General features: G+C 39.2%; 1 protein-coding gene across 3 annotated transcripts in view; it reads right to left on the reverse strand.

The window, feature by feature from the left end:
* LOC309499626 (voltage-gated potassium channel subunit beta-2) overlaps positions 1 to 19,829 on the reverse strand; it is a 66,603-nt gene extending 46,774 nt beyond the window's left edge. For 2 of the 3 annotated variants that reach the window (XM_082170981.1, XM_082170980.1), the window contains exons 1-2: positions 19,817 to 19,829; positions 18,950 to 19,320 (exon numbers count right to left, since the gene is read on the reverse strand). In XM_082170981.1, the coding sequence (XP_082027107.1) occupies positions 18,950 to 19,239 (290 nt within the window). In that variant the 5' untranslated portion in view covers positions 19,240 to 19,320; positions 19,817 to 19,829. Of the gene's footprint in view, positions 1 to 7,104; positions 8,354 to 18,949; positions 19,321 to 19,816 lie in introns of those variants that run through there. The other variant, XM_082170982.1, reaches the window with a different exon arrangement.
* Between the last annotated feature and the right edge of the window lie 2,114 nt (positions 19,830 to 21,943).

A 21,943-nucleotide genomic window follows, 5' to 3' on the forward strand; every position in this document is an offset into this window, starting at 1 on the left:
AAATGCAATTATAAAGCACACACATGCACATACTGTATTTCACAGTTGGACAATCCATGCTGTCCATTAAGTCTTTAAAGGTCATGTTTCACTGTCTGAGGGAAGCTATTATTAGAACATGGGGCATTACTGATTTATCTATTAAAGTCAACATGGAATCAAAACTGACCCTAATACACATTCCAGGTCTGACTGTGCAGGATTCTATGGAGGCACAAGGAATAACTAAATAAAAAAAGGTAATCTCACAATAACTGCAAGATATAGACTCAGAATTCGGACTTTATTTTTCACAATTCTGAGTTTATAACTTGCAATTCAGTTTTTTTTTAAGGATATAAATTATATCTTTTTGCAAGAAATAAAGTCTGAATTGTGAGATAAAAAGTCGCAATTACCTTTTTTATTGTGTTATTCCTTTTCAAAAACAAGCTTCCATACAATCCTGCCCAGTCAGACCTGGAATGTGTATTAGTGTCAGTTTTGATTCCATGTTGACTTTAATAGATAAATCAGTAATGCCTCATGTTCTAATAATAGCTTCCCTCAGACAGTGAAACATGACCTTTAAAGACTTAATGGACAGCATGGATGGTCCAACTGTGAAAATATGTGCATGTTTGCGCTGGATAATTGCATTCCACAGAATACACCTAACTAGGGCTGCACGATATTGAAGAAAATTGCGATATGCGATAACTCAATAAATAATGCGATATTCGATAATGCTTAAAGTGTGTAAAATATACTTAAATTATCTTTAAAATATATTTAAAATGATATAACCTACATTTGTGTTTCACATTCTTTTTGTGACGAGAAAACGTCCAACAGCTTCTGAAAGTGAACATCAGTGTTTTACTGTAGCGTAAGAAGTGTTATTTTAACATCAGTGTAAACCTCAGGGTTCAGGGTTTCAGGTTATCCTACATTAGGGTTATTTAACAACAGAAACTGAATAATCAAATGTAAAAATAAACACTGCTTAGTTTTCACTGTATGAATGAAATATATCCTGATTCTTATTAAAGCTACAAAAGTTATTCAGCCAAGAGCAGTGAGTGATTTTCTCTTTGTCTTTTGTTCATGACCCCAGTTATTGCAAGCCGTTGCGATATGCATATCGCAATATATACATTTGCGATATTTTGATAATTTCTATATATTGTGCAGCCCTACACCTAACCTACAAATAAAACGTTCAATCCAAAGTTCTGTCATGAAACTCTAAATAGTGCAGGCTGATCGTTCCTTAAAGTTACACTGTGTGATATTTTCCCCCATCTAGCGGTGAAATTGTATATGACTACCCAGTGAATATTAGTTTCTGTTCCTTTCAATTTCGAGGGCGTTTTAACTCCTACGGTGGCCGTATTATTCCAAGATTAACATGGCTTCCAGTTCGACTTCGTCCAATTGCGCCTTTAAAACTATCACCTGTGATCCGTCGCAGCACAGATTTATGTTACAAGGTAAACAATACTTTTTCACCATTGACGTGAGGAAAAGTAACGCAAGTTATACTAGAGGTCGTTCTGGCGTTATGCACAACCATGCTATGGTTAGACAAGCAACTATAAAACTTCGAATTTACACAAATAGACTGGATTACCTGCCGAGAAGAAAGCAGGCAACTTCGGTGTCCGTTTTAAAATCGTTGCTCCTCGAGCTCTTTCCATCTGGGAAAAGTTACTCCAGTATTGACTTTGGTCTTGTTGATTTGCCTGTCGCGTTGACGTTTTAATTCTCTCTTTCGCTTCCTTGGCGACTCTGCCACATGTCCTCGAAAATAGGCGTGATCCTCCATCAGCAATCTTTCAAATCTGCCGGCAGTCGCGAGTAATCTCCCCCTCGCATTCGTCTCTGTGTCACTGAGTGTAAAGCGCGAAAGGCGAAGCTTGAATTTACAGGTATGTCCCTCTTTGGCTAATGTAGTTTCAAGATGGAGGGGCAACATGGCGACCGGCATTCGAACCCCTCACCCGTATGTACTTTCAATGGCAGATTATAAACTTACGAGAATACTTTATTACTTGAAAGAAGTAAATATACATTAATGAGCACATATATTTTTGAAAGAACTAAGTGTTTTTTGCTAAGAATCAACTAAAAAAATTTCACAGTGTAGCTTTAACTCAATCTGCTTATAATCACATAATTCTCTATAATAGGGCACAGCTGATTGGTTCCTGCTGTATCAGTAGCCAATGAGCTCTCAGCTCAACCTTCAAATACTTGGTCAGGATTTGCTGTAGCAGTTGTAGCACGCTTTCAGAAACCCTCCTCCTTCCCCAGCTCCACGTGTATAGATCAGTTATGGGTAATTCATGTATGTATGCTATATTGTTCAGCAGCAGCATGTCTATCTTGCTCACGGCAGTGTGTCGTGTATGTATTGGCAGTAGCAAGTCCTGAGAACAGCAGCAGTGTAGAAGACCAAAAACATCAACATTGTCATATCCATTACCATGCCAAACATGGTCATGACTTGTCATGACAGAACTACATTAGTAAGGATATTGCATAGACTCCCACTGATTTTATATCAGGTTAATGTTATTTTCTATGGCCTAAACCAGTGTTACTCATTGCACGGCTCGCCAAGCTTTAATTTGTGGCTCGCATGGCGGTAAATAATACGGTGATATGAAAATGCATTCACTACAGATATTTCATAAAAACATTAATAACAAGTAGGGCTTTAACATAGCCCGTTAAAAACTCAAAGTGTCAGCTCTATTACAAATCATTTCAATCGGATTGAAAGGGGTGGTTTATCGAGAGAACGTGAAAAAACTTATATATGATTTATTTATTGAATTTTTCACAACACCAAAGACAAACAATCAATATAAAAACAAAAATTAATAATAATATAATAAAAAGCACAAAAAAACAGACAAAAAAAATAAAAATACAAAAACTCCAACACAAAATCCCTCATAGTACTAACAGGTTTAGTATAGTATATAATATATAACAGAGCTTTATGTCATAATACAGAAATAGGACAAGGTCGGCCTTAACTAGGTCCAGCAAGTAAAGTTGAGTAACCTCAAAACTTAGAAAATACTGTGTGCTGCTAACGATAATACCAGTTGAAAACTGAAAAACCACTGAAAGTGCAGGGTTGGGCGGTCAGTCAGTCAATTGAGACTGCATCCAGCAGCAGAGATTTAACATGCTCAAAAAAGGGTAACCAAATTCTTGAAAATTTAATCATGGAACCACGAAGGCAGTGTTTAATTTTTTCCAATTTAACAAAAAATAAGGCATCTTTTATCCACTGAGTATGAGAAGGGACTCGAGGACCCTTCCAGTTCAGAACGTGAAAAAACTTGATCGATTGAAAACCGGAACTGAAAGGACGACGTATGACGCGCTGAACGAGCTGTTCTCCTGATGAATAAAGTGTCATATAAATGAGTGTCCTGTCATTCTATAATTCTCCTTTCACTCAGCATCTGTGAAGTGAAGCAGGACAACGGCTCACCAGTCCTTGTTTCAGATTATCATACAGACGACTGGTTTTGGGCATTTTTACTGCGTGATATACAAACAGCACGGCACAGCGGTTCATATGTTCATATTCCGATTTGAATCTTTTGACTTATAAACACGCACATCAACCCGATCATGTATCACATCACGATGTTTAGCGTTCATGTAAACTACAATACATTCAGATTCATCAATCGGAATGAATTCAGTCCGACTGAAACAAAAGTTATGCATGTAAACATATCCAGTCTCTGCGGAGTTGCCAGTTATGGTGGTATTTCCAGCTCTTAACGCTGCATGTGCTCTTGGATGGTTAGATAGGCCTACATGATGGGCTAATGTAGAAAACAAATTGCTTAATGGTCATTCTGGGATGAATATTTTCTGGAAATCCTGCTTCTTCTTTTTTTTTTCATTAAAGGAAATCATCTTGTCTCAGTTACAAATTTGACTGATAAATCATAAATAATGGGGGGTTTTTTCACCCTTTTGTATTTATTGCACTGCAAATTGTATATTCAGGGGTGACAGATTGATAGGCAGACATGGTATTTATGACTAGATGTACATTTTTATACTTTGCGGTAAAATGGCTCTCCTACTGACTTTGTCTTATCAGTGCGGCTCTCATGAAAAAAATAGTGAAGACCACTGGCCTAAACCAAACCCTACCCCTAAACCTAGCCGTCACAGAAACGTGCAAAACACTCCAGGCCAAATGTAGCTTTTTTAACTAGTGCGGACCAGTAAAATGTCCTCACTAGTCGGTTGTCATAATATTTCACTATATAAGTGAGGACATTTGGCCCTCACAAGTATAGCCAAACTTGTACACACACACACACACACACACAGTTATGCTACCGGAGAGAACTCCATTACCCAACTAAATGTTTACATTTCCTGATGGAAATGTGAGTGGCACTTGTCTGTGCAAAACTCACTGCCACAATAGGTGACTGCCAGAGTGTTGCTATGCTGTTGCTAAGGTGTTTGGAGTCGCACACTAGTGCGGTAGCTAGAGATTTCTGAGAGTTTTCCAGAGCATTGATAGGTGGTTGCCGGATGGTTCACTCTCAGAAAATAAAGTACATAATTGTACCTTTAGGGGTACAATGGCTTGTCACTGGGGCTGTACCCTCAAGGGTACAATATTGTACCTTAACCTTTAAAAGAAACGGTACATATATGTACCTTTTAATGCTTTTTGACCCTCAAAAAGGTGCATATATGTACCTTGAGGTCCAATAATAAGCCCTATGGGGTACGTTAGTGTAGATTGTATCTTGGGGGACAGAAATGGACTCCTACTGTACCCCTATTTCTGACAGTGTTGATTACAAATTTAAAAGAGTCATTTTAATTTTAATTTAATTTAACCACATTATATGTCATTTTACTGTAAAATTCAATCAGATTTCTGGGTTTTGCCAATAAAAACTATGAATTACCATATAATTAGTATAACATATAACAGTCCCAGAAATTACTGTGTGACATCATATATGAATATATTTTCTTTAAACAGTTTTGTTTCTTCTCATTTTTGTGATCAATATGTAAGTTGGGGTGTTTTGTGTTACATATTCTGTTGTTTAGTTAATGTTTATTGCATTATATTTAGTGTTGTGTGTTACTAGTGGTGGTTTGTCTTTGTGCATGAGTATATGTATGATTATGTTCACCACATGTTTCAAGTGGTTTCCCCCAAATTCAACTGAAAATGTAATTTTTGCAGTCTCAAAATTATTCAACCCTTTCATGGCAAGCATCTTTAGTCCCTAGTTGAACACCCTTTTGCTGTTCTGACCGGCTGCAAACGAGATGTATAATCAGACACCAGCTCCTAGCAGCGTTTCTGAGGAATCTTAGCCCGTTCCTTATGAGTAATGGCCTTTAGTTCAGTTATATTCTTGGGTTTTATATACTAATGATTACTATAGCTTTTTAATATACAATAATTATATGCAGGTGTGGCTTGTGTATAGGCAGGCAGGCTACCAAAATATGAATTAACTCGAAAACATAGATCCATACAATAGACTTCCAATAATGTAATTTGTAAATCACAAATGCATTCAAAATGAAACGGATTTGTGTTGGCCCTGAGTTATGGAAATGACATGTAGGACACTATTAAACACAGTGCATGCCATTGTAAAGACTGTAGAGGTCTGTCCCCCCCACATCCTCTTTTTCATTCACGAAAATAAAAAATGTTGGCATCTACGCTGACTAAGGTCTAACCATCTGTCATAAAAAAAACCCACAAACCCCACAGCCTCAAACAGAGAGAAAAGAGGTGCATTTTTTAGTCTTCAGGTCCCAATAAACTGTACCCCCCCCCCCCCCCCCCCCTTCCATAAATTCATACATTTATATCGATGTATAAGTCAAGACCCGCCCTTTTTACATTCAAAAAGCTGTTTCACTCACTCACATCACAATACAGAAATCAAGTTGGCCATAACATCCCAGTTGTTAGAGTTTAAAATGAAACGGGTGATTTGTTCCAGAAAATCTTTTTGTTATGCTGGTTGAAAGTCTCTTCACATCCTGAGAGCAATCATTTAATTAATTGGTCTAAACGTATTTATACTGTATATGTCTTTGGAAGGACCATAAAATATTCGTCCACATGAAGGATAAATGGTACGATGTCCAACCAGCGTGTCAACGTATGTATTTCCATTCCTCCACCACGCACCTGCTCACACACACATCACACGTCATCAAAGCGTTTCATGCTGTGCAGAGTTACACAGACGTCAGTCACCGAGCGCCATAAACAAACAGCAGCCGCCTTATACGGTTCCTCCTGAACCAAAACAACCAGCTCATGCTGTACACACCATATCTACTGTAATTTGGAAGAGATGGAAAACCGTGACATTATACTTGGAGCGATTCGTGACTTGAATTTATGTTTCAATGCCAACACTCAACGCCGAAATGAATCTGCAGCTGTCAGGTGGTACAGGTCAGTGTTTTTTAAGTTCTTTATGTTCATTATAATTGTAATGTTATGGGCTTGGAGACATAAGGTAGTTTAACGCCGTCTCTCATCTCGTGACGCTTTGCAGACTCTGCTGTGTGTGTTCATGTGTTTTGAAGGAGGCGTGGCTTTAGAGACGCTCTGAAGGGAGGGTGGGATCTTATGCTTTCAAAGCTAGATCGATATTGTTAGCCTCTCTGAAATTGCCTACCCTACCTTTAATGAAATACAGCATTGTTTAGTTGGACTCGGACTCTACCCCTTTTGGACTCGGACTTGACTCAGACTCTATTGGTTAAAGACTCGGACTCGACTAAGGTGGACTCGAACCCAGCACTAGAACTGGTCAGAAAATGTAAGTAAAAGATGCGATTCAATGCCTGGCCCTTTGACATCCAGTTAGCCATTCCTTCAACTCACCCACAACACAAGCATTCAAGTGAGCACAAACACACTCAGTATTAAAGCGGCTGTCAGCGGTCCCTTATGAATCTTTAAAGAAGCCATAAAACATCAGCCAGGGCAGAATAACCCAGTCCCAGACTGAGCCGACACCCAACAGGTGGCGTTACACACACACATACACACGCCAGTTCCACCTGTCTCACCTGTATTTCATGGTACTGTGCCGTCCGAACGCCTCCTTCATGTGGGCGTGGCCTTGAGGCAGGGGCCGTGTTTTGACTGAGCTCTGGGGGGGGTAGTTGCCGTTTCCCCCCTGTCCTCCTCCTCCTCCACTACTGCCCCCTGGTGGAGGGGCAGTTCGCAGGCCACACAGCCGGTCCTCGCTGCGGCTCTTCAGATTGTGCTCCGTACAAGCAAATGAGACCTGCATCCTGACCAGCTCTCACACACTGTGTGTTATAGTTGAATCACTTTAGAAGATGTTTGTGCTAGTCTCACAGTACGTAGGTAGGTAGATAGATAGATAGATAGATAGATAGATAGATAGATAGATAGATAGATAGATAGATAGATAGATAGATGCACAGGGCAAACCTGCACTCAAGTCAGGTCTTGCACCTGCTGGCACAAACTTGCAGCTGTTGCGCGGAAGGCGCACGTCCAAACACAACCCTAACGCGGTGGTGTGCGTGTTTATGTCGCCAGGCAAAAAGTCACGACTGGCTGCTGTCCAGGCCTTTAATGTGCTGTTGCGTGCACAGTCTGTCTTTGCATTCTCCCACTGCACTTCTCCAATACCTGGATCGACGCGACTTGAAGACGCTCCTCTCCGTGTTGAGGCATTCCTCCGCAGAATCCGGGTGGTCTCTCTGTGCGAGGCGGGGGACCTCCTCAAAATGCGGAACCACCCATTCACGCCGGGTCTCCACAGACTGGATGCGCAACAGCCGGTGCCGCTTCACCAAATGGCAGTAAAGCCCAGCTACGCGGAGGGCGAACGCGAAAGCGAATGCAGAAACGCACGTATTAGACGCACGCTTGTGTTCACGCGCGCCTGGCCATATCCTCGTCTACAATCGTAGGACCACAAAATCACGCATACACCTCTTTCACGCACTATAGTGATGGTCACTATCTGACACACAGCGCGCCCTCACGCGCTCGACACACGGCAGCGAATGTCGCGCTGTTTTTCTGACGCGTAATTATTGCCATGGTGATCATCGAACGCGATCAAAAGAGAGTTTGACAGCTCCGCGGTGTCTAAATTCCATCGTCAGATCTTACTTTAGTAGCCGATATGTCACATCATGAAGGCGTTATAACGGCGGAATGCTGTCGATGGAGATGTGAAGGGAATAGTGCATCCGTTCAGAGCAACAGAGCCATCAAACGCGAGACTGCCAACTCAGAACCAAATGAAACCCTCAGTGAACCCCCACCCTCTCTCTCTCTCTCTCTCTCCTTCTCTCTCTCTCTCTCTCTTTCCATTGTGATTAGTGTGTGAATTGAGCAGGACCACTGCGGAATAATCATGTTATTGTTTGGGTCACACACACATACATACACACACACACACACACACACACACACACACACACACACACACACACACACACATACACATACACATACACATACACATACACACACACATACACACACAATAGCTATTTTACATTCCCCGGTTGCTTAAATATGGCCTACGTTTAAAAAAAAACTTTTAAAACACTAAAATAATACATAAAATACAAGGTTCTAAAGATTATAAAACAAACTGAATATGTGGAGTGAAACCGATTTAAAGTCGTTTAAAAATCTTATTTTAAAATATGAAATTTTACCAATACAAGTAGATCAGTCAACCTATATTTCACTTATAATCTACTGTAGCCTATGCCTATTACATTTTAGCAACTATCAGTTCCTTTTAACCATAAATTGACCAAAATTGCAAAAAAATGCTAGAATATATTTGTTTTTTTTATATGAGTCCACAGACACCCTGCAGTATACATTCCATGAATATTAGAGAACAGTAGAATATTATCAAATCAGCTTCGAACTGACTAAAACACAAAACACAAGTTCCATAAAGTAGGTAATTTTTCCTTAAGTATAGATGAGGTCATCACTTTTATCCTTTGAGAAAGCTCACAACTTTCTGGACTCAACCACACTTCAAACACATAAGTCATGAGAATGAGAGAGCAAGGAAAATGTTAAAGTCACAATGAAACGGAAGTAGTGATAGGCAGAGTGCAACATGTTCCTGGATCGACATCTTTGTTGATCCTGGAACAACATTCCAATCAACCAATCAGATTTGAGGGACAATTTTACAGTTTATGTCAAGTTTAGGCTTACAACCAGGGTTATGTGCTTCTACATCTGTGTTATTCACCATCATTTCTGATTTTAGGGGTAACTTATGGGTAGGGTTAGGTTTAGGGGTAGGGATGGGATTATACTACATTTTCAGACAGGAATGTTGTTCCAGGATCAACAAAATATGTCATACTTGGCAAAATCACGGTGACACATCCGAGTGTAAGGGATTATTGAAAAAAGAAAACAATGTAGGGCTGGGATTTGGTTTTGTGCATCAGTTGTTGATTGGATGTTGAGATGTGGGCGTGGCACTCAAAAGTGGAGGCAGATTAACATAAATTGACATGGACTAAAGAATTCCTGCATACGCCTGTTGTTTCAATGGAAGATCCAGTTATGACATTTTGATTAAACATAACAAGGTCCGAACATTATAAAAATGAAACATGCACAGATGAATTGTTCACATTAAAGTCTATAACGTGCTTTTAGAAAATACATGATACATTTTCATTTCATACCGTCTTTAAGGTGGCATGATGATGAAACCCAGGGCAAAAAATATCACATAAACATGGAAACAATCAAAATAACTTAAATATACGAAATATATACTAAATAAATACGAAATATAACTCACACACACTTTGCTTCAAATAGGTTGAACCTCTCAGTTGATTATAAACCAGTTCAATGAGTGAATTGTATCCTTAAAGGTCCCATATTGTACGACTTTCTGAAGTTTTACTTTAGGTTTTGATGTCCTTAAGAATATATATTTGCAGTATAAGAAAACATCTTAATATATTTTTACAGCTCCTTTCTCAGGAGCTCTGCCAAGAACAGGTCGATTTTGCCCTGTCTACTTAATATTCATGAGCCTTTCTTCTGATTGGCCTGTTGTTTTCTGAGTGACCCACCATTGGTGGGGGCAGTGACTGAGTAGTTCTGACATCACATTTATACGGAAGTCACAACGGCTTATGAAAAGGCACAGTTACTTTATGCAGGCTGTGTGCATTTGTCTGTGGATTGACTGTTTTGAAACTTATATGGTAGTTTCATAGCCCCTAGACCTCTGCTATCATGAAAAAAGCCAGGAAATGTCAGTTTTGACAATACGGGACCTTTAACACAAATATGAATAATAGAAATGTGCTCTTGGTTTGCCTCAAAACAGGCCAGGGGTGTTTTTCAGAGCCAGATGCTTGTGCTTCTGTTGCTGGTGAACATCTGCACTGAACCAGCTCTCTGATAGCAGGTACAAGAGATTAAAACCTCAAAATGATTCACACCAAAGCATCCCGAATAACGCCTTATCCTGAATCAATATGAAACTTCAGTTGTTTAAGGAGACACGTAAGTATTTCTTCATTCTGAGTCATGGGAGTTCTTCCTCAACTGAGTGTTCAGATGGATCAACATTTGTACACTGTCATGCAGCTAAAGCATGTTTTTTCAAAGCTGTTTCAGTGCACACAGAGACTGCTGCCAGCCAATCAGAGCGAGGCAGTGCAGAGGAGGCAGCCAGTGACAGCGAAGCCGTGCTGTGTAGCGAACATGGGGGAAAAGAACAAATCTGAGAACATCAGAGAACATCTGCATGCAGAGCCAGAGAGAGAGAGAGAGAGAGAGATGGGAGTGTAACTGTCACTCAATGCACGCGCTTTCTGACAATGCAAATTAACCAATCAAGAATCCTCTTTTATCATTTGCTGACTATAAATGTCTCTAACCAGACCAGTATTGCAGGAACTGTCCAGGGTTCTGAAACGCTCCAATAATGCCGGATCAGCAAGAATTAACAATTAATCTGAAATTAAAGGCAGATTTTTAAGGGCATCAGACTAATTAGCGTGTGTACATGAATAGTTCAGATGCAAAAGCCTCTAAGTGCCATCTGAAATTTTCTTCTAGAATGATAATTTTTATAAAGCTTGTTTATTCAAGTTCAATAATTTCACTTAAATGACAATTAATAGGTCATTTTCATTGCCATTTAAGTGAAATTACTGAACTTAAATATACGAGCTTGATAAAAATGATCATTCTAGAAGAAAATGTCAGATGGCACTTAGAGGCTTTTGCATCTGAACTCTTCATATATATATACACACACACATATACATGTAAGTTGTGCTGCTTCATATTTGTGTATACCTTATTTTTCAGGATTTTTTTGATGAATAGAAAGTTCAAAAGAACAGCTTTTATTTGATTTAGAAAATCTTCTGCAACATTTTTGATCAGTTTAATGCATCCTTGTATTTATTTCATCAAACACCGAATAAAAGTTTTAATTTCTTTCAAACAAAAAAGTCTTTTAAATGGGAACTTTTAAATGGTGGTGTAGAGAGAAACAAAGCCTATTTTAAAGGTATAGTGGAGGATTTTCTTTTTCCGGGTGGATCATCAAGACTATTGGTCCTCCTAATTGTCAATCATTCTGGTGATATGTTTACGTAAGGCCGTCGTACGTGCTCGTCCTTTCTGCGCATGCGCACTTTCAGGTGTATATGTGTGGTGAGCTACGGTTTCAGCCAATCATTGAAGCTCACCGTTCTCACCGGGTTTTTTCAAAATGTCTGAGGGTCGCAAGAGAAAAAGTGTCTACGAATTGTATGACAAGAAGAGAAAGGCCTCTGAAGAAAGAAACAAGACCAGTGTTTTTGAGAGAATATTTCACACGCTGGCGCCTCCCACTGATGCCTCAGTCACGAAGTTTCTACTCGACAGGGAAAGTTTGGCATGCTATTTGGAGAAATCCATTTAAAATCACTGCTAGTAAAAGTTAATGTAAGCTATGATTAGCGATGCTAGCGTTTAATAGGCGTTCCCTCTCGGGAGCAGGTAGAGTGTTGCGCATGTGCATTTTTTCAAAAAGTGGAGAGGGCGGTTCTTTTCTAAAATTCGGGAAAATCCTCCGCTATACCTTTAAGTACCATAAGATCGAAACATCTTTGCATTATTCCATGGCAGTTAAGTACATTCCCCTCATTATTTTAATCTAAATATATTACTTGTATTTTTTTGTTGTTGTTGTTTAAGTATGATCTCATTATCACCTCATTATGCTCCATGATGATTCTCTTAAAGGGATACTTCACCTCTGGGAAGATGAATGTGTATTTAAAATAGGTCATTTAAGTAGAAGAAAAAGTACCTTTGCAACTACATGTCATCTTATTCTAACCCAAACCCTACCAGTCTACTAATACTCTAATGAGAGTTACTTGACATGTAGTTACTTATAGTTAGTAGAATGTCTAAAGTGGACTATCGAGGTAAAGTATGACCGAAAATAATGAAATAAGCCAAATTTTCTTCATGCTAAATATTATTTCTTAACTTTTTTTATTTCTTATTCTGAGGTGAAATGAGGTGGACATGTTCTTGACGAGCTTTGTGAGATTCACTCTCAAAAATAACATCAGCGTTGATATATTATTAACGTAATGCTCGAACTGGTCGTATAATAAGTGAAGCAATACTGTGTTCTCAGGGTGGTCACATCTGTGTCAGAGATGAATTTCCACGGCTGTGTTCCTGAGCAAAGCTCTGAAATAAAGCTTATCATATCCCTAATTCATTAGATTGAACCCCTGTTTAGCTTCAATAGTTGTCTCAGCTGCGAACAGCGTGAGGTGCAGCAACTGAACATGTGCTTTGTGAAATCAGAGCACAAACCACCTGGTGTGCGATCGAGTCCTTATGGCGGCAGAAAGAAAGACAGAATATGCCCTCTTATTTGCCTGTAAGGTGTGTCCTACTAAAAGCATAATTAAGATATAATTGCAAGTTAATTGGCAGAAAATGACAAAAGTAGGTCTCGGACGATAGTGTGAAGGGATTTATCAGAGGACGAAAAGCTCTACTTTCGTTCTTGCTCCAATTTCATGAAGAAAAAACACATTGGAAAACAGTTTTGCTTTTTATCTTCAATAAATCTGTGGCCTCCAGTGGACGGCGAAGAGAACTGCACTTCAATTATTTATGGAAGTAAGAATATGTTTTTCAAACGAGGAAACCTGGAAACAGATCCCTGTCCCCCCTGGAGAGACGGAGCTTTTAAGTGCTTCCATCTGGAGAAAACGCAATACGCGATAACATAATAGTGTACACAGACACACACACACGTGCACGGACACTTCTAACAGCAGTTTGTGCATTCAGACAAACACAAACTGAAGACATGAGTTTGTTCTCCCTCTGTGTGCTACTCGTTGCCCTCTCTCAGTGTTTCGTTTTTTTTCCTCTTTAAGCTGCTGAGCATAAGCCTCTGCTTCCTCGCCGTCTTTATCTTCACAGAACCAATATGTCCCATATTTCAGGCAACACATTGGAAAACATGAGAAAACACACAATATCAGGAATGAATAGCTCCTTTCACACAGCAGTCGTGGTAAATGCCGTAAAATTACCAAAATGACTTTACCAGTAAATACACAAATCTGCTGTTCACTCAAGCAACGGCGTTCAAAGGTTCAACGGCTGCTTCAAATGCGTCCTTTAAATGCGTCCTTTGTTTGCCGTGAAATGAAGGATAAAACAGATGGATCCTTCTCGGCCTTGTCTACCCCAGAATTAATTGCGCGCCAGTCAAGACAGGATTTTATTTTTGAGAGAGAAATTGGCGAATTACACTTTTAAACATAAGTATAGGGTTTCAACTTAGGCTACTCAAATATCTAATGATACAAATGCAACAACAACAAAAAAAGCATATAGTTTATACTCTTTATTATATACAGAAATGGACCATGGTGAACATATTTAGACAGTCTGTAAACCCTGTTTTGTTTTCAGACAGTTTAATATAACTTAAAGTCCCCCTGTGGTGAAAATCAAGCTTTTAATGTTGCTTATGTGTCTATGTGGTGATTTTAATATGTTTTAAGACAAACCATGTGTAAATTCATAAGTCGACAGCATTGCTGAGTATTTTCTCCTTAAAACTGCAGTGAACCAAAGACAGTCTCAAAAACACGCTTTGAAATCGCTGGTGTTTCTGATGTCACAAACTATCTTGTTGTAACCAATCATGTTAACGTACAGGCGGGCTTTAGCATATCATTAACAGCGAACTAGCAGGGGAGTCTCGAGAGAAGCCAGGTTATCCCAGTATATTTTTTTGTTGATATGAAAAGTCGGGTAGCTTTAGCAATATAGCGGGTGTATGATGTATATTACGATGTTATGATAAACTACATGCATGTTCTGAGTTGTTAAAAGCGTTTCTGGTGATTGTTAGAAGCCGGACTGAGATGGCGAACGGGAACATAGTTTGTGTAACATTAGCAACACATTATTAGCTGTTTGATAACGTAGTCAAGCAAAAGGCTAATCATATTTACCGTTGGGTGTCTGACTTTGTAAAGAGCGATACCATTGTGCAGCGTTTACCCCAGTAAGTTGGCTGAGTGAATCTCTGAGCTGGCTTGAGCGAGTGGAGGCGGGGCTAATTAGCATATTCATGGTTCTAAATGAAGCAAGGATTTAGAGTTGCATTCAAGCTATTTTAAGGCATGAATATATTTTTTTTTCACAGGAAAAAACTTTTAAATGTCATTTTGGTGATCAAAGATGAGTTTTAAGGGTTACAATTATGGACTACTAGCCTGGAAATCCAGACCTAAATCTGAAAGATTAATGGTCTGGCATCGACTAATGAAAATCGGCCAGCTCGAGGGGCGGCACCAAGCAAGCATGCATTTGAAAATCTCACTGCACACAACTGGATAACACTACGACCAATCAAAACAATAAGCATCGCTTAGCTACCAGCGGAGCTAACTGGTAGATTAGACTCTTGCCGTATCCGGTCGGCAAAACAGCAAAAACGCCCTTCTTGCAAAGGAATGATTCGAGCGCCGTCTTCTGTTCCTCTTTTAGATAAAAAGCCAAGTCTAACTCGTTCATTGTAGCGGCCAAAGCCGTTTCAAACAACTGGCGTTCATCCATAGCCATCTTGCAATGTTTACTAATGACTTCGCCGTCACAGCGCTGTCGTCTTCTGTTTAGCTCGCCTCTGGCCCGCCTATATCAGATAACCCGATGTGATTGGTGCAGCTCGGATACAAGGGCATATTTAATGAGCATCATTACTCGACGCCGGAGTAAACTCGCTGAGCAAATTCAACTTGTGCTCTCGCGAGAACTCTGGATTACCAGGATAATGCACTACAGGGGGACTTTAAAATAAAGTCTAGCAAATACTGTCGCTCATCAACGGCAGCTGTCACAGTTGCTAGGCGACAAGAACCAGTCCCATTCAACAACGCTCAGTCCGACCTTGTTCGAAGGCATGGCCTTTGAGGTCGAGGATGCAGCCTTTGAATTGTGAGGGACACAGCCTTTAGCACCAAAATACTGGAAATTTCTGTGATGTCAGTCTTCGGAAATGATATTGAAACGCTGCGCCGTTGTCTTCATTCACTCGCATGAGGAGAAGCACTTCAGTTTCACTAACCGTTCAATTTGAAAACATATTTTGAGTTTGAGTGACAGGCATAGGGGGATGATCAAACAGTGCTGATGAATGGAAAAGAAGGCTGGGTCTCGAGCGCGACACACTGAGAAATAAACAGAGTTTGATTGTGTTAACACTATTCAGGCAAATCTAAATTACTTCTTTATCGTTGTCTCTGCATTTTGAGCTGGGATGGAAGAATCAAAACAATCTGTTTTGCACCAAAAGGCTTATTGTGATTTGTTTATCCGTATTGAAGTGAGATCATCGGTCAAGCCATAGAGGACCTTCGTTCTTTTACACAAACACGCACACACACATACACACACACACACTGAGTTCTCTCATGCTATTTAAAGATAGCTACTGTAGCCCCTGTGCCTCAAATCAGCGAACCTTGAGCACGGCCGGCAGTTCCCATGGCAACTCGCATAGAGCAAATCACCTGGGGACACAGAACAGCCTTATGGGATTTGTGGTGCAATTATAACAGGATTATAAGTATTAGAAACTTCAGGAAATGTCCACTATGCCATTAGTGTCCAAATGCTTAGATTTATTATTGATAAAGATATTGTGGATATTCGAAATATAGACTATATTACTCTGCAGTTAGTGTACTGTTAATTGCATGAAATGCACGGATGACTTATACATTTGCCAAAAATATGCAATATACAACCAGAACACCCTGTGTAATCCACTGCATCCCAGAAAGTACAAAACTTGACCTTCTACACTGTCAGAAAAAAAGTACTTGAAAAGTGCCCCTATTATGATTTTTCAGTTATTGTCTCCTAGAAGAAAGAAGCGCCTGAAACGAGTCGTCAGTAATTCCAGTATTACTTCCTGCATGAACCAACATAGGCTTGTAACAAATTTGCATAATGCCAGTCTATGGTCTTCATTTTTGCCCGTGAACATGTACTTTGACCCTCAAACACTGTAGTTGTAGCTGCGACTTGAAGGGTTTGGTTCGTGTGTCGACATGTTGAGAAGAAGCTGTTTTCTGCTGCCAAAGCACATCCACTTTGATCCACTTCTAAAGGATGAGACTCGCGCTGGATTTGATACGGTAAAACTGATGACAGCATTACTCTTCGTATCACTGTGTCAAAAGGAGAGGAAGATCTGGAGCTGAATATTCAGATATGGTAATGAGCGTTTAGGCGCTGTAAGCTGTCGACCAATCACAACAGACTGGGCCATCTGACCAATCAGAGCACAGCAGGTTCTCAGAAAGGCTGGGTTTAGAGAGACTGAATCCTTTATTGAACTGTTTCAGACACTGTGAGAATAGAGGAGATACTGCAATGTTTATTATAAGAAAGTGTTTTTGACTTTGGATGCATGTAAACCGAGACTCCAGAGCAAAATTAGGAGCCTTTAAAATAGCATAGCAGGGGCAACAATGTCACTGAAACAGTACCCTTAAAAAGGGACAACTTTGTAACATGTTTACACCTAAAAGGTGCATATTAAAGGGGTCATATGATGCAATTTCTTGTTTTCCTTTTTCTTTAGTGTGTTATGTAGCTGTTAGTGCAAGTATAAGATCTGCAGAGTTACAAAGCTCAAAGTGCCAAACCTAAAGAGATATACTTTATAAAAGTTAAGGCTCAGCCACGCCTTCCTAAAACTCTTCGTTCAAACACGCCCCCACAAACCTACGTCAGTGTGTGGGGAAGAGTTTCATAACAACACCCATACCAAAAGAAAGAAGGCGTAACTTTTATTTCCGCTGTATTATTGTTGCCGGCGCCGCCATGTCGTGGAGAAGCAGTGTTTTTCATTGCGAAAGCCAAACTACTTAGTTTGGCCTTCAAAAAGAGGATACAATTAGAAAACAGTGGGGCAAGTCCATCTTTACATGTACATTCTGGCGCTTCTGACTTAAAAAGACTGTAAGTATGTTTTCATATTTGAAGAATTTGCTACTGACTATTCAAGTAGCGCGTTTCTACGATCAATAATGGTTTTATGTTTACATAGTGTTCTCACACCCGGAGTGTAGCGCGCACGTAAAAAGACAGTAAAGTCATTATAATCAGTAATTATGTCCCCAAAAATAAAACTTTACCCATCCTATACAATCTGGTCCAGTCGTGCTGGCAAAGTTGATCGATCAGCTTGATCATCTGCATTTTCCGGATCAGATTCGGGCTCGAATTGATAAAGGTAGTACCGACATTATCACCTGTCATTATTGCTTTGGGAGCTGATGTTCCAAATATGGTATGGGGCGTCACATTTCTGTCACACCCTTAAGGTTTTTGGGCCAATTACAATGCCCTGGATCGCTGGCCAATCAGAGCACATCACGATTATCAGAATGAGCTTTGTAAAAATAGACGTGTTTCAGAAAGACGGGGCATAGAGGAGCAACAATAATGTACAGTATGTGTAAAATAATTACTTTTTTTTTTTTTTACCTAAAACCGCGTAAACACATAGCATTAAACCAAATACACAAAATAATGTTCTTTTTAGACCCATCATGTGACCCCTTTAATACCATGGAGTATTAAATAAAATACCATGGGAAAAATTCACCTTTTAGAGGAAAACAAGTTACAAAGAAATACTTACACACACATTACCATTCTAAAGTCATGGGTTGGTAAGATTTGTTAAAGTTTTTGAAATAAGTTTTTTATGCTCACCAAGACTGCCGTTTTAAGCATATCGTTTCGTTGTCATGTAAACGTACCCTAAAAGTCCATGAAAATGAAACTGCAATGTCACTTTGTAAAGAAACACTAAGTGCCTATAGACTAAACACATAATACGCATGCGCATGTCACGGTTTTCACAAATTGGTGTTTTTGTAGTTTACACGGAGACAAAAACGGTTCATTTTCAAAAATGTGCACTCTGAAACCCGTTTTCAAAAGTTTGAGATTTCATGCCCCCAAAAATGCCATTGTGGTGTAAATGAACGGCCAAAACGCATAAAAAGTTTTACGTTTTTAGTTGAAAACGGTGTTGTATAAACGGCCCCTGAACTGAAAGGTACCAAGACATATGATCAAAAACCCAAGACATAACCTGCATAAATGTCTTTATTGTCAAATTAATGCATCCTTGCTGAATATAAGTATTCATTTCTTATTCTATCTTCTGTTCCGAGTGTATCTTCTGTTCTGCTCCTGCCACCTTCATTCATTATCCTTTCACATTTGCTCTATCGGATTTGACACCATTGAGAGTGCATTTCCCAAAACACACACACACACACACACACTCACCGGTACAGCATGGCTTGTCTCTCTGATTGGCAGTCATTGATGCTGAGTCCACACTCCCTCAGGTAAAGCTCAAGACGCCGGCGCTCGACCAGTCTGTGTGCCGCCTCCAAAATCTGAGAAGCCAGGGCATCCGTCTCTCCTTTCTGCCCCTTTCCTCGGCTTTGCACGTTTACTTTTGCCCCAGTGCTGCTCGCTGCCCCTGACGAGGCTTTGGGCTTCTTGCTGATCCCGTACAGGTCCTCAACGGAGAACTTGCCCCCCTTCGCCCCACGACCCCCAAACATGGCCATTTTCCAGGGTTTAGTTCGGTCTGTCGTCGTGTTTGGTTTGAGCTCTCAGTTCAGCATTCAGACACACTCCAACTGGCAGGACTAAGTGTAAAAAGATAAAAGAAAGGTAAAAAAAGCAAAGAACAAAGTTTCAGCATGCAGGTACCAAATATATCATTTGGAGATGCCACATTTATCTGAAACACACACAGATAAAAGAAAAAAAAAAAGACCCATCCTTTAATGTTTGTTCTTTCACACAGTGAAAATGATTAAAAAAAGAACATCTGCACACATCACTGTCAAAAGTCACACACACACATTCCTTTTTAAAACATCATCTCTTTTTTTCAAAAAAAAAAAAAAAAAAACACAAAACATTTTTTTTGCATTTACTTGACAAGCAAAATTGCGAAAATAATAAGATTTGCTTTCATAGAATATTTCCCGATTTAAGATTATTATTCTTACCCCAAATAGTTTTTTGTTGTAGTTGTTGTTGCTTAAAGCATAAACCTTTATGCTTAAAACAAATAAAAACAACCCAGACAAATTAAAAAAGTTCACAAATCGCTGAAAAATTCTATTTCTTTCTTACTTTTGTCTCTTTTGCTTTCTCCTCTCTTTTTCCCAGTCTCTTTCGCTCTTTGGAATGACAGAGGATTTACAGTGATGTTGTTGATTTAGATTTAAAACACACACACACACACACACACACACACACACACACACACACACACACAGAGACTAATGCTCAATCTGCTTGCATTGGGCTTGATTTAAAAAAATAAATAAAACCTCAGATAAAGAGTGACCAGGTCGCCCCTCCCTCATCCAACAGCTCAAACTACTGATGTGGAAAAAGAAACGCTAAAAATGACACAATAAAACTAAGGACCGACATCCAAAAGGAAGCCAAAAATACCACGCCAAGATCTAATAATAAAAGGGAATGGTTGACGGGCATAAAAGTCATCATTTTCAAACAGAGCGCTATAAACAGAATATGCTAGATGTTATTCAGTCCAGTAGATACAAGTTTATACAGTCCTTTTTCACAGGTGTGTATGAAGGAAAAATCACATCTGTTTTAGATATAATTTGTTTCTAGCAATGGGACAACATGATGATCTGATGGAGACTTATGCGATCAAATCAAAGTCATGAATTCAGCACTCAAATATTTCTCATCAAACTCTTTTGAGACTGAATGATCTGAACTGTGCTAAACACATTCATTTTTATAGCTATGCCTCTTCTTATTATATGTAAAAAGCATATTCTTATTTTACTTAATATATACAAAAGTTAGTCTCCAAGAGTGCTGATATTTTCAACGTTTCACTCCACTTGTCATGTGTTTTCTACACTGAGGTATTCATCCATCAAAGCACATCCAGAAAAACTAAATACTTTTTTTTAAAGATTTTTTTTAAACATAAATCTATTAAGATAAAACAAAGTGCACTTAAAGCATACTTAAAAAAAAAAAGAGTAGGCTACTTATTATGGAAATAAAATACTTTAAAATATATTCTTAAGGGCACACTGAATGGAATGTTTCCAGACACTTAATTACATGTAATATGCAATTAAACGAAAATGTGTTATAGTTTAAATGTATTTTAAACTAAGGTTAATTAAATAAAACGAAACAAAAGGTTAATAAAGGACTGAAAAGTGTTCTAAAGAATCATAGTCATGAAAGTGCCCTTACGTTTAAAGGGTGGTTGATTATGATTTCACTTTTTTAAAAGTTACGACGCTCAAAGTTCAAATCAAAGGGAGATGTTTTCTTTTGCAGAAATCGCTTTTTAAGGACTACAACAAACGGAGGTGACATCACAAACCCTAAAATTTACATAAACCCAACGCAATTTATCATGACAGATTATGCTAATCAATGACTAGAAGATAGTTAACTCCACATCCGATACATAAATTCATCAACTAACCATTCAGAAATGTCCTGTTCAGTGTTGCCAGATTAGAAATGTCGAAGTATCGTACCAAAACCTCAAAATTATCGTTTTTTGAGAAAAATTATCGTACACGAACCAAACACATAAAATATAGCTATTTTCCAACAATTTTATTTTCCAAATAATTTTACAGCCAATTTAAACAAGCTGTGTAATACGCTCACACTAACTGGAGGAAGTCTGGCTACTTAACTTTTTTTTTGCCAAAGTACAAAAGATATGCCGACAGTCCACATTTTGAACTAGACCATAATTAAACTATGAGACAGAGAGAAAAAAGTGCACAATTAACACTAGAAAGATTCAAATTCCGTCTCTAAGTCGCTGTCATCATCGGATGCCACATCCACTTGTGCTGTGTTGGCAGATGTTGTTGGTTGGGGAATCCTTTTACGGTACAGATTGGATGCCGTCATGGAACTGATCTAAACTGAACTGTCTTCTTCGGCAAAACTGTAGTGTAGTGTTGACGTGCGGTCGACACCGTGTGGTGTGTGTGTGTGTGTGTGTGTGTGTGTGTGTGTGTGTGTGTGCTTGCGTGCAGGCAGGCGAGCCTGCGAAATGATTCGGGGTCAGAGAGAGAAGCGGTAGGATGTGTGTTTGGACGAACGACTGAAAACTCTGAAATTATCGTACATTATGGGATTTTTTTCATTATTGATCGTACATCGTACAGAGGTCAAATTTATCGTACAAATACGATAATTATCGTACATCTGGCAACACTGGTCCTGTTGCTTCTA

This window comes from Leuciscus leuciscus (assembly GCF_965113295.1).
Source record: "Leuciscus leuciscus genome assembly, chromosome: 5".
NCBI lineage: Eukaryota > Metazoa > Chordata > Actinopteri > Cypriniformes > Leuciscidae > Leuciscus > Leuciscus leuciscus.